Source organism: Hydractinia symbiolongicarpus, chromosome 7 (genome assembly GCF_029227915.1).
Source record: "Hydractinia symbiolongicarpus strain clone_291-10 chromosome 7, HSymV2.1, whole genome shotgun sequence".
Classification (NCBI taxonomy): Eukaryota; Metazoa; Cnidaria; class Hydrozoa; order Anthoathecata; family Hydractiniidae; genus Hydractinia; species Hydractinia symbiolongicarpus.
In genome coordinates, this window is record NC_079881.1 from 17,555,531 (window position 1) to 17,569,533 (window position 14,003).

The 14,003-nt window shown below is 35.1% G+C and overlaps 1 protein-coding gene across 1 annotated transcript; it reads left to right on the forward strand.

Annotated features, from left to right (window-relative positions):
- Positions 1-6,322: 6,322 nt before the first annotated feature.
- LOC130649546 (uncharacterized) lies at positions 6,323-13,056 on the forward strand. The gene is made up of 6 exons (XM_057455841.1): positions 6,323-6,927; positions 8,742-8,841; positions 8,973-9,693; positions 10,231-10,328; positions 10,821-11,219; positions 11,850-13,056. The coding sequence occupies exons 1-6, from the start codon at positions 6,782-6,784 to the stop codon at positions 12,156-12,158; spliced, it is 1,773 nt and encodes a 590-aa protein (XP_057311824.1). The 5' UTR covers positions 6,323-6,781; the 3' UTR covers positions 12,159-13,056.
- The last annotated feature ends 947 nt before the right edge of the window (positions 13,057-14,003 follow it).

Sequence of the window (14,003 nt, forward strand, 5' to 3'; positions counted from 1 at the left end):
GTTGCAGAAGCGAAAATTATTTCAATATATATATATAAATAGATAGATAGATGTAGATGTAGATAGATATCTCGTTCAATCGTCAACATGTATTGAAAATCTCCAAGTGTATTCATTATTTTTTACCTAATCTCACGATATGTATACAAATAATGTCCCAATAATTTCTGTTTTTGTAACTTGACCCGATCCTTACACATGTGGCTCTAATGATGTTTTTGTTCAGTCTGGAATAAGAGATTTTTATCCTACTGTCATAAAAACTTGTTTGCAAACAAAACATATACTGCTATTTGATTTTTAGCTGCACAGGCTAACAACAGGCTGTTTCCGCTGTGTTTTTTTAAACCGAAGTTGCAGTAAAGGTTTTTTTAAAAATGTATTACGGCTGTTCGATTTTATGATTAATTTTTGATCTAGCACAAACTTTTCCCATAAAATATTGCAGGATTCTTTAGGAGCATAAAAACAGGTTTTAAGCAGTGTTTTTATTTTTAAATGTTACAAAAACTTTTCCGCAAAATAAAAGTGCTGCATGATTGTTTTAGCTGTGTAGGATAACAACAGGGTGTTTACTGTCTGTTTATTTGAACCAAAGTTTTTCGGATGTGCCCCACAGTATATTTGTACTAATCACTCAGCCTAGTGTTAACGACAAGCTATTACCTGTGTTTCTATTTAACAGAAGTTGTGCTAAAGTTTTTTTGAAAGGGTTTGTTTACCTATACTAATGGCGTACCACAGATTAAAGTACATATATATTTTACGTTTTACCGGGAACATTTTGTGAAACAGTTTTCGCTATGACATGGCACAATATGTAAATTGTGTTTCTATTCAAGCTAAAGTTGAAGGAAATATATATTTTGTGAATCTGAAAAATATAATTACACACCCGACACACCTTAAATGTTGTGTGTTTCACTCGATTTATGATTGTGTGGTACAGTTTAAAATTTGTATTAATTGTTCCATAAAGCGTTTAACACCAGGTAACACAGTTAATTGTGGCTTAACCAGCGTAAATTCCTAAGTGTATATAATACTCACCTGTAAAGTTTTGTATATATATTTATGTTTATGCCCTGCTGGTCTAATGGCTATGACACTCATGCAAATGAGAGATCCAGGTTCAAATCCTGGACAGGGCTAGGAAAACATAATTATCTTGCACCTACAACAACCAGGTTTTCATATAATAGGTAATCTTTAAGTAAGACTTCTCTGATTATTTCTATATCTTGACTTTTTAATGTTGTTGTCATTGGAACCAAGTTAATCTCAGATTTATCAAAAAATGATATGTCGTTATGACCGATTGTTTAAATACTTGTAATGGCTATGATTCACTGTATATTGACCTGAGATAAATTTGATAATATTGAGTATACGCAATCTTTGAGTTGTAAGGTGGAGATTTTCTATTAAAGTCATGCACCCCTGCCTTGCCGTTCCATTGCCTTGCCAGCACTGACCGTGCCTTTCTTTGCCTACCATTCCTATGCCTTTTCTGGTGCCTGCCTACTATGTCCTTGCCTGTGGCTCCCATGCCTTGCCTACCCCTGCCTTCCTGATTCCTCTTCCTATTTCCTTGCCTGCCTTTGCCCTTTCCTTGCCGTGCTTAATGCCTTTGCCTTGGCAACCTCTCCGCAACACTTTCTACATTGATTTCTACTAATAAAAAAGTTATTGGGCCTTTCTTCACCGGAACCGCAACGGCATTAACAACCGGAACGTCTGTGATGAGAAACACGCAATGACAATATATTCCTGAAAAAAAAATTCAAGACACATTCGGTTATAAAACTGGAATTTCAGGTATAAACAGAATTTGTTTGCTTTATATTACAAAAGACCTGAAACTGCATTAGTGAGACCGCGAACTGATTTTAGAACATAGTGTAAACAGAGCTTGTTGGAAAAAAAGTGAAAAAACATTTTTTTGTCTCGGTAACCCATGATTATCTTCAGTTTAGTTTCCGTAAAAACATAAACGTCACATCACACATATACGGACCGTGGTAAACAATATACTGAATGTGAGTATGTTGATGGTGACTGTTTGTGCATTGAGATTGTCTACCTTTAGCAGGGACGTAGGGTAATAATATCCAATGAATAGAATTAGAGCTAGCTAGCTAAATATTTTATTCTTGTTTTATGATTACCACGGCATACTTGCCAGCTATTTCATTCATTTGTTAGCTAGCTAGCTAATAACAACTCCTTTGGTTTGGTTGGCAAATTGCTAAACATTAGCTGCTAAAATGTGTCTCTCCGACCTAAATGTACAAGCTAGCTTTATGTTTAGTAGTTCATCCTTGTAAACTCTTTACCTGTAACTCGCAACTCCTTAGGATTTTTAGAACGCTCAAACACAAATTTGTACAAAATAATAAGGCTGCCATCAAAAATATGTTATGTTCGCCTCTTGAAGTCCCTGCAAAAGTGATTCCGTCGGGCAGTCAGATTTCTTCCCAGGATTTTCCGATCGGAGCAAGTAAAATCCTTCGTTCCCAGGACCAAAAAACAGTACTGCCCACCCCCTCTCAAATTTTTTCCGTGTTTCTTTCTGACTTGCGGACTCAGTTTTTTAATACCACAAGCGAGTCAGTCGGAGGACCCGAACATTATATATTTTTGATAATGGCCTAATTAGAAATATTGTTTAAAATTTTTTTTGAGAAAGATATGTGCTAAGCCATTGCTGGTCTCTATAGCTAAACATATTGGAAGATTCTGTGAGCTGTTCTGAGTTAGAGGGGCTTTGAAAAACAGTTTGTGATCAGACTTGTAGGGCAGAAACTTTCGCGTTTTTGGCCCCTTTTTACAAAAGTGTTTGCCTTTGGAAATTTCACATCAGAAAAACGCAATAGTTTTTTTTTCTGTGAAATCATAGCCAATTTAAAAGACGCAATGTTTTTATTATGCAAAAAATCTTTTTTTAAGCAAATGTAAGCAGGGGTGGCGGCTAGGGGAGCTTAGCCCCTGTAAGAGTTGTTAAAAAAATCAATGACATATGGATGGATATTATTTATATGTATACAATCATCTCCTTTTTTCAGTGTAACAATCTTTTATATACACAAAAACTCTTGCCTCTTTCTTTGTTTTTGTCATGCTAAATATTTCTCTGATATCTTTATTTTCCCCACTACTTGTCGCAGCTTTCTTCTTTTCTCTATTTTGTGCTGAAACAGGCGGAGTGTTCGCGACCGGTGGTAAACATAACGGCAAAAGAATTTGAATTGTTGTGGTAGCAATATTCAGTTGTACATTGGTGAAGATGGAGATACCGATGACGAAACTGATTCTTAGTGCAAAGTTTTAAAATATCAGTTCTAATTTTTTACTTTAAACAAAGCAACAAAAATTAAAAAAAAATTTTTTTAGAGTTTCTTGAAAAGTTGTTTGAGTACTTGAGTTCTTAACGATTATTTTGTAAATTACAGACTCCATCCCTCTTAACAGTGATATCCTGATAACCATGCACAAAAAAAAATTCATAGCTCCTTATACCTTGTTAATGGTTGTAGCCTAGTTTTATTAACTTCGAAACTTTCTTGGAGGTTAATTAATTTCCTATATGATAGCTTAGAAACAAACAAATCCCTAAAATTCAAATCCACCCCCAGCTAACACGGAATTAATCAAATAATGAGTACAAAGATAGCATATCTTACTCTTTTAAACCTTACCTCCCACTTAAAAAAAATAAACCAAAAATTAACTTCAGTGTTGTATACTAATCACGAAAAAAAATGCTTGTTTTGATTTGTTTGCAAGATTTGACATTAAAGTTGCGAATTATTAGCTAGAGAAGAAACTTTGTCTTAAAAATTTGTCTTCTTGTCAGTTAAAATATGAGAAAAACATAGAAATTTAACAATGAAACTCGCAGTCACGAAGCAGGTAATATCTTCATGAATCTCTTATGATACCTTGATACCATATATATGGTATGATTTGTAGTGCGTTTTTTCGTTTCCTGCTTTTTCACATGTGATAGTCGTGTATTTAATCAAATAAACATATAGATACGTTGCAAGAAATCATACTCGTTTTTCACATCACCATTTTCTTTTTGCTGTCATTGCTGTCCCCGTAGGATAAATTTTGCTCGTGCGATACGATCATACCATGTTATTCATTATCATCATCATTCTCGGCTTAACGTCCGTTTTCCATGCTAGCATGGGTTGGACAGGGTATATTAATAACCCTCTTCCAATCTGATCTAGACTGTGTTAGAACTAAACTCAACTTCCTCTGTATCAAGTCTGTCCTTATAACCTCCTGCCAAGTCTTTCTCGGTCTGCCTCTGGGCGTTGCCCCAGGAACTATCAAGTCTCTACACTTTCTTACCCAATTATTCCCCTCCATTCCTTCCAACTGCCCCAAGCAATTCATTCTTCTTATCTGGATAACATCTTTAATTCTACGGATACTTAGCCTGCCTCTTAGCTCATCTGAACTCTTTCTGTCTCTCAGACTGGCTTTAGACATCCACCTAACCATTGTCATATCATTCCTTTCTAAAGGTCAAGATCTTCCTGCTTCAATGCTCATGTCTCACTACTGTACAACATAACACTTCTTACACAGGCCTCATACAACCTACCTTTTACCTCAATTGACAAGACTCTGCTAGTCAACAAAGGAAGTAACTCTCTGAACTTTTTCCAAGCAGAACCTATTCTGCAAGTAACACTTCCCTGTCCAACATATCACCTAAGTAACAGAAGTTCTCAACTTTATCCAACGAGCCACTTTTGTACATCATTGAAGCTGGAAATACTTCATTCTCTATAATCTCACCTTTGCAACGCTTGCATACAAACTGGATGTCAGCTCTTAACCTTCCACCAATACTACTGCACTTCTTATGTACCCAATGCTTGCAAGTCTGACAAAAAATTGAGCTACTACCAACCCCTTTGCTGCAAACTCCACAAGGCCACTTTCCAACTACAAGGTCACCCTTGGCTGCAGTGCTATCAATCATGACTTTAGACTTTGCTGTGTTCACCCTTAGCCCTTTTTCTTCTAGTCCTTTTTCCACTTCTCAAACTTTTCAACTAATTCTTCCATCGACTCTGCTATGAGAACCAAATCATCTGCATACAATAACTTATGGACAACCTGTTCTCAACTCCATCGACAGCGCTTCTAAGACTAGAACAAACAACAAAGGACTAAGTACAGAACCCTGATGTACACCAACATTTACACTAAATTAATCACTAAGTGAATCGTTAATCCTGACACGACTTCTAGCGTTGCTGTACATAGACTGTATTATCGTAACTAGCCACTCATCCACACCTAATTTTCTCATAGCCCACCAAATTAATTTACGTGGCACTCTATCAAAAGCTTTCTCTAAATCTACAAAGACAAAATAGAGATTCTTTCTCTTTCCTAAATACTTTTCCTGAAGCTGTCTGAGTAAAAATATTGCATCAGTAGTGCCACGCCCTGGAACAAAACCAAATTGCATCTTATCTATATCAATTCTTTCTCTAAGTAACTTTCCATCACTCTTTCAATAACTTTCATTACTTGATCAACCAACTTCAAACCTCTATAGTTACCTCTTTCTAATGCATCACCCTTGCCTTTGAAACAATTCACTATTACACTTGACTGCCACTCACTCTGAATAGCACCATCCTTTATAATCTGATTAGCAAAACTTGTAATAAGCTCAACTCCCATATATCCAGATGCTTTTACCATCTCTGCAACAATACCTGATACTCCTGCAGCCTTGCCAATCTTCATTTTCCTAATAGCCTCCACTACCCATTATGTCTTGATCTGCATAGCTGGCCCTTTTACAACATCATCATCAGTCAAATTATCCTCATTCCAATCAAACTCAGTTAAGCAACCTCTGATAATAATTCTTCCAAGCTACCCTTTCTCCTCCTCTGTGCTAGCCAAAAAACCTTCATCATTACACATACACTTCTCACCTACAACATCTAGATTAGTCTTCTTCATTTGCTTTGCTATCTTGAATACCTCATTGCGTTGGTTCTTAACGCATCTGAAAATCTGTGCTTCTAAGAAAATATTTTTACTACCACCTGACTTCCACTCTTTCCACTCTTTCCACTCTTTCCTTTTTTCCTTTATACACTGGTCAACCTCATTATTCCACCACCAGGTCTGTCTATATGTCTAGCTGGTCCATTCGTCCACCCACAGGTATCATCAGAAGCTTCTGGAAGGCAATTCTTCAAAGTAGTCCAAGTACTTTCAACATTGTCACCATCACACTGACCATTGTGGGGTAACTGCTGAACTTTTGCACTAAATTGTCTTGCTACAATCTCTTCCTTTAGCTTCCAGACTTTATGACGGGGACTGTACTTTTCCTTGGCTTCTTTAGCACTCTTCAAGATAATATCACAAACCAGCAACCTATGCTGGGAAACACACTCTTCCCCCGATATAACTTTCACGTCCTTATTGTATATTTATAAACATGTACTAGGACTTGTTTACTTAAAAATGGCCGTCGAATGGCCGAAACGTCGTAAAGTGTAGTGATTATTACTTTTTTATTTTACAACGCTCGAAGCAAACACATATATATGTATAATTTTTCAAAATAACATCAGTTTTATTAATAAAGTACATACATAATTAATAAGTGATGTAAATATTTGCAACAAATGTGTAAACAAAAGCAGTTGAAAAAGATTATAAGATAATTTCAGATGTTATTATGAAGAAAAATATATAAAAAAGAAAAGAAAATAATCTTCCTACAATGTCACCACCAAATAAACGTTCGTTTGAAGACGAAGCTTCTGATGTCAACCTAAATGATCCATGTAGTGATGATGAAGAAGAAATATATCAAAAAGGAAACAGTGATGATGATTGGACAGAAATTAAAGCATCACCAAAAATTGGGTAAGTTCCTTTTTCTTATGACATGTAGATAGTGTGTGGTAGTGTATTTACTATGTGATCACAAGGCTGCAGGTTTGAGTCCTAACTTTAGCACACTTTAAGACCATTCTTTAAGACTTTAAGACCCATCTACACGAATTGACAATGTATATAATTGTGCAGTCAGTGGGGAAGAGCCAGCCATTAGGATGGAATTCCCAAAGACATAAAGAATTCATAAACTTTTCGTTACTACTTTACTTGCTTTTGTGATTTTAGTTATGCTCCCAACAGCATGAGGGATGATGTAACCTTTTGCTTTTAAAAGTTATCCTATCACAATGCTTTATCAAAACAATAAACAGGATTCCATTATGTCTTCAACCCCTCAGAAGTAATAAAGGTGACCTCATATTGGCATGAAACTTTGCACAAATATGTTTGTTAGGTCAAACAAACAAAATTATGTTTTTTAGTATTAAAAATCATCTCCCGTAAAAGAACAAGTTAGTTTGATACAACATAGCTTTCAAAGTTGTTTATGAATCTTTTTGCTGTTTGGTAAAACCTTTATCTGTTTTCGACGATTTTAGTTGTAGTGTAGCTATAATTAATTGGAGTTAAGACATCATATAAGTAAGATGTTGATAAACAATTGCTTGGTATGAAAAATAACCAGGATAACTAAATCTCTGTATATTTATTGTAATATGGTCTATATATACATACCAAACTGGATAGGTAAGAAAAATACATTTACATTTTGTGGCACAGTAGATTAGTGGTTATCACTCTTGTACTTTGTGCAGGAGACCTGAATTCGATTCCCCTTGGCAGCGATTCAATATTGGTAATTGAATATTACCATAGCCCCGGGTTAACCCGAGCCATGTAAGGGAAATTGGGGAGATGGCGCACTGTGCGGGCCATTGGATATTGCAGGGAGTTGTCTGGCATAGCGTTGACCATAATTGAGTTTGCGTAGCTCAAAGTGAGCATTAAACACTCTAGGACTCCCCATCAAAGTCATGGCCCCTCCTGGAAATAATAGAGTTTTGATATTTGTGAGACTAGCCATGTAAAATATGCACATCTATCTATCTATATACACTGCATACTTTAACATAATGTTAGTTATTTTACATACATAACATCATGCATTATAAATGGCATAATTATCAAATCTTCAAAAGTCGAAAGTCTTGATTTTTTAACATAATAAATAGATTCATAGACAAAAAGCTCTTTGATATGGATCCGACTTGGCATCAAGCCTTAATTTTTCGTCTTAACAGTGATAACCCGTCATTGTCATTGCTATAATATTGCACAATCTGCAATTTATGCTAGATAATAAAAAAAATGACCAGTATATATATGCTTATAATAAAATTGATGCAGAGTATTTATAAAATTTACCCTTTTATCAGTTTCATATTCATATATTAAGGTTAACATACATTTTATTTGTTCATTGTTATTGTATTATTGTATAATACCAGTAACTATGACTATAAGAGCTTTGCAATGAAGAATGTTTATAAACTAAAATAGAAGCAATAATATAAAAATATGGAATTAAAGTATTTCTGAAATGTATCCATAAAAAGCGTTCTGAGAGATCATAATTTCGTGCTTTGCTTTAAGTATGGGCATGTAAGTTAACTGGCCTATATTTTTTATTTTTCATTGTTCAAGTTTTTTTGGAATCTTTTGAAGTATTGTTTTTGTGAACATTATATAGGGATTTGTTTAAAAGCTATTATTTGTTAGCAAGCACTGTCTTATGAGACGAATGGCGTATCAGTAATATTCTACCTTAATGTTATTTTTAGGTGCCTGCGGAACTTTACAGATTGCTCGAATGTATTCAAAGCTTTCATAGGGTCAGCATTGATTGGTCTGCCGTTTGCTGTGTTACAATCTGGTATTGTGGTGCGTATTTTTTTATTAAAAATCGATATCTTTTTGTGGCTGTCTGTCTAACTGAACAAGAATTCACTACTTCTTGTTTTTTTATACATAGTGGCCGAGTCAGTATTTAATGTAAATATGTTGTTTTTTAGCTGGCTATGGTGTGCATATTCTTAATTGCTTCTGCTACAGACCATTGTTGTGGACTAATTGTAAAATGTAAACGAATTGTTGTAGCAAATATTATAAAAGAAAAAATCGGTCGTGGCGAAAGCAAGGACGAAGTGAAACGTCAAGAAGAAATTCTTGGTAGAACTTTATCATTTGGTAGGATCGGGAAAGCTTGTTTAGGCCGACCTGGTTTATTAGCTGTAAATGTGTCTGTTATGGTGACACAGTTTGGATTTACTATTGGTTATTTTATATTTATGGGCAATACATTGCGTTCAGTTCTAAAACACTTTCTGGTACCCCATGCTGCATTGCAGAATGTTACAAATGCAACTATGATTCCAACACATAAACTAACGACAAAGATGTGGACTACCACAGTTGCAACTTTAACCACTGGAAATACTACACTGTTTAATACTACCGTGTTGCCTTTGTTTTCTGAATTTGACAACAGGACTATGACGCATTTTATTTATCACCATTTAAAAAATGCTGTTGAAGCAGTTAAGGATCCATTAAGCCAAACAAATCTTTTAGAAAATTCTTACATGGCGTTTGCAGTACTTCTGCTTATTCCATTGCCATTGTTGGTGTTGATTTCTTTTGTGAGAAATTTACGTAAACTTGGACCTGTTAGTGTTATTGCCAATGCATCCATTACTGGGGCATTTGGATTGACTGCTATATACATAGTTTCAAGTGAGTAATTCTGATTTGTTAGGTGTTGATGTTTCTGACATATCTGCATGTGTTTACATTGGCGTAGTTGTTTTAATTATATTTGGACCTTTTACGGAAATATCATTTAACTTTGAGAATCTTCTGCAAGGCGCAGTTTAATGTATTCAAATAGAAATTTGAATCCACTGAACCTTAAAAATGCATTGTTTTAATACGTTATAACTTGGCAATACTAACTATTGGTTTTATTAAAATCAGAATGCACTTACAAATTCTGGAAAATATTCAGGAAAGTTTTATCCAAAAATAATATGAGATTTAAAGTAATTTATGTTTCAACTCGTTAGTTATGTGTCCATTTCCTCTTGAACACATCATTCTCAGTATTTTGCAATTTGCTAAACGTGGCAGCAACTTATTTGACAGAAGTACACAGGGTTAAGAGAAAAAAGTCTTAAAAGTGTACACCCTAAAATATGAAGGTAGCAAAATGAATAAGAGAATTCATGTCTTTCCTGGAAGTCAACTTTCACTCGAAAATTTATTCTCGTTTAGCTATGAATGGTATTCCAAATAATATAGCCTTGGTGAAGCAAAAAACATTTCCAATATTCTTTGGTCAGGTTACTGGAGCATTTGAAGGGATTGGAACAGTTAGTATTTTTTTGTTTGTTTGTTTGTTTTTTTGTTTGTGTGTTCTGTTTATTTGTTTGTTTGTTTGTTTGCTTGTTTGTGTGTTCTGTTTATTTGTTTGTTTTTGTGTTTATTTGTTTATTTGTTTGTATATCTTAAAGGGAGCATTTCTCAGGAAACTTTTCGAGTAATCAACGAAATATGTTTTTCTACAGTTTGTCCTGTGTTTTAGGCATTTATGAAAAACTCCCCAGCGAATTTAAATGCAACATACATAATGTAACATATTTTATATGTATCCTATATTGTAAATGCAACCTATATTTTAAATGCAACGTCTATTTTGAATGTAATTTATATCGTAAATGCAACCTATATTTTAAACGCAACTTATTCTTCAATGCATCCTATACTTTAAAAGCAACATACCACAAGCAACAATTTTAACTGCCACATATTTAGCGCAACATATTTTAAATGCAACATCTGTTTAAAATGCAACCATCTTTTAGGTGATCCCAATCGAAGGAAGCATGGCTGAAAATCGTAAAAAATATCCCTGTTTTTTGCATCTGTCGTTATTTCTACTTTCCGGCATCTTGGGCACGTTCGGTGTGGTTGGCTATCTTGCTTATGGCGAGAAAACATGCCAGATCGTAACGTCGAATCTCCATGGTGATGTTGCCATTGCATTGCAATTGCTGCTGTTCGTCGGCGTTCTTTTCACATACCCACTACAAATCTATCCGTGTATACAAATTACTGAGCGGATTTTCATCAAGCTAAGAACATGGCGAGCAGCAAAACGTACCAGATATCGAGTTTTGAATTCAAAAGTGCTGAGTAAAGATGAAGAAGAAAAGCTAATTGACAATGATGAAAAACCTGAGGTTGATATTTCCCCAGTTAAGGTAGGTTTGTATTCTGATGCGGTCCTTGAAAAGTTAAAGGGGACTTACTAGATGGTATTGATGCGCATGCGTGATACAATTGCTGTATAATAACAATTTATCGATTCCCAACAATGTCTATCGCTAATGTCTGAGATAATTTCAATTGAAGTTCTAAATTAATTGAGAGATAAAAAAAAATATTCGCTAAAATGTGTCATTGCATGCCGGGAAAGTTAGCAGTGGTTGGTAATTTTTTAAATATCCAATTTTTTTAGAAACCATAGGTTTTTTTTCTCTCCGGTACTGCTGAGCGTACTAACTAATATGAAAACTATTATTAAGTTGAGTAAGAACAAAATTGGAACATTATATTGAAAACAGACTAATACTGAAGTTCCCAAAAAGAATGGTTGATCGGAGAAATGTATTTCGGAAGATTGGGGGTGTTAAATAAGTTAGAGAAAAATTAACTGGGGGAAGCATTAATGGTCAAAATTAGTCCTTTCTCCCGTTTATTTCCCCGGTAAGGTATTACCGCTCCACTTCATCCTCACGCTGTGTTTGCTGTGCTGTCAAAAGAAACTAAACCTCTTTAAACCACAAATAAGCTGTGAACGCCATAACAGTTTAATGTGTTTCTCTTTTTAGCTGAAAACATGGGAAGGCAATTTGATTCGTGTATTTTTAATATCTTGCACGGCTTGCATAGCTCTCGTGTTTCGTTCACAATTCGCATACATAGCTGCGTTGACTGGTTCCATCGGAAGTTCCTTACTGTCTTATATTCTCCCCCCAATTTTCCATATCTCGTTGAGACGGCATGAAATGAGCAAGTGGGTGATCGCAAAAGATATTGGGTTGATCGTCTTTGGTGTTGTCGGCGGTCTCATGGGAATGAGTGTGACCATCCAGGAGATTGTCACTGCATTTAGCGCTGGTCATCCGAGACATTGTTAGCTAAAACAGGGAAGCAGGGTATGGTTTTAGCCTATGTTAACTAACTAAAGGTGTTTTAGGCTTACTGAATGGATGAGTGGAAGTTAATGATTAATTTATTTAGATTTCATACACATTAGGAATAGTGTCGCGCGGTTTCTAACTCTGTGCTAATACGGGGAAGAAACTGCCGACAAAAGCTTAATACCCTGTTTTCACTGTCCGATAGATAAAAAAAATACAAAGTAATTTTTGTTTATTTTTTTATGTTTTTTATTCTTCTTATTATATTATACAAGTTTTTTTGGTTTAGAATATGTTAAATAATGTGTTTTTTTCTGAGTCGTGCCACTTTGTTCTCTCTGCTGATAAATGTCATGCCCCGTGTGTGGTTACAACCGTCCTGGCTAAACATTCTCAATTTTTTTATACATTTTTGTAAGCTGCAGAGTTTTCTAGCCTGTGCTTTCGTCTTGGCGTCATTATATGCACGTGTTTTTATGAATTTTATTCTAATATATACAATTTTGTTTTAACAACCTCGTTCTCAGGCCTGAACTACCATTAATTTGCTTTAATTTTTTTAATTTCTTTAAATTTTCTTTTTTTCGCGCCAGTGCGACTTTTACGTTATATTAGGGCCTTCTGGGAATCATGCTGGATATTATATCTGTGGTTAGCTCAGCCAGACATTTTTGGTTATAGCATGCAGTGGGTTAAGGGTGAAACGTTTTTATTGTTTTAAAAATCATTGAGGCTTTAATTTTGGCCAAGCTTAGCTCAAACGTATTATAGGGGAAAGTTGTTCTAAATAACTTTTCCTTTTCAGATGTTGACTGGGAACGAAGTTGGTATGATTAATTATTGTTTGAATTTAAAATATTTATATAATGAAGAACAGGCAAAATCGTCACTCTTAGCTACTTTGTTTTTTGTTCAACCATCTTCCAGTTTCTCCTTGCCCTTTCATGCTTTTTCGGTGTGGAATTCCAGTCTTAAATTTTAGATTGGAGTTACATTGCCTCGTTTTAGTATACACCTGTATAAACAGTGCAAGAGGATAGCGTAAGGTTTATTTTATATTCACCGTTTTATAAAAATTTTATATAGCGTTTGTAAAGGCGCGGTGCTTGTTGCCAAATAACATATGCAAAGAAATTTAAGTAACTCGTTTTGTTTGTATCAAACCGCCCTATACTAAAGTCTCACAATTCTTCCGAATTTCAATGGAATCTTTCCAAAGTTTTTTGCTAAGATGGATTGTCATAGCAGGGTTGCTACGCCTCCTCAATCTCCTCAGTTTTGAAAATTCTCATAACTCCTCGATTTTCCTCTAAAAGTAAATTTTAAGCTACTTTGTCTCAATTCTCTTTAATTTTTGTTATGAAAACACCGTCATCTTTTCAAAAAATGTTTGAAATCCTCATCAGAAGTACTTAAATCCTCTCATATTACCGTTAACCCCCTCATATGAGGGTTAGGTGTTGGGTTGCTATGGATATGGTTACTTAGGACGTAATGTGTTTACCGAAATAGCAGAGACATTACGTGCATCTGAAGCATACTATAGCGTTGTTGCTGTTGTTTGTCACAATACAACTGGGAGGCAAGTTGCAAGTGAGGGGTTTTAAGGTTGCTAAGCAAGTTGCTTAATTGTGACCTAATTTCAGATCAGGAACTTAGTGACAGGGTTGCTTTGTGAAATACGTCATCCTCGTCCCCAAGGGTTGTTGCCTATGTTTTTTTGTCGCCGACACCCGATGTTAAAAAGGCAAAAGCCCCTGGAGACGAGGTTGAAAAAACGTATTTGACAATTTTGTGGTAGCTCAATTAGAAATGTTGCAGAAAAAAATCTGTTCTCATGAG

Coding starts and splice junctions, on each gene's coding strand:
- LOC130649546 (XM_057455841.1), top strand. CDS start 6,782: ATGTCACCACCAAATAAACGTTCGTTTGAAGACGAAGCTTCTGATGTC. Junction 6,928..8,741: donor AAAGCATCACCAAAAATTGG/GTAAGTTCCTTT, acceptor TGTTATTTTTAG/GTGCCTGCGGAACTTTACAG. Junction 11,220..11,849: donor TTGATATTTCCCCAGTTAAG/GTAGGTTTGTAT, acceptor TTCTCTTTTTAG/CTGAAAACATGGGAAGGCAA.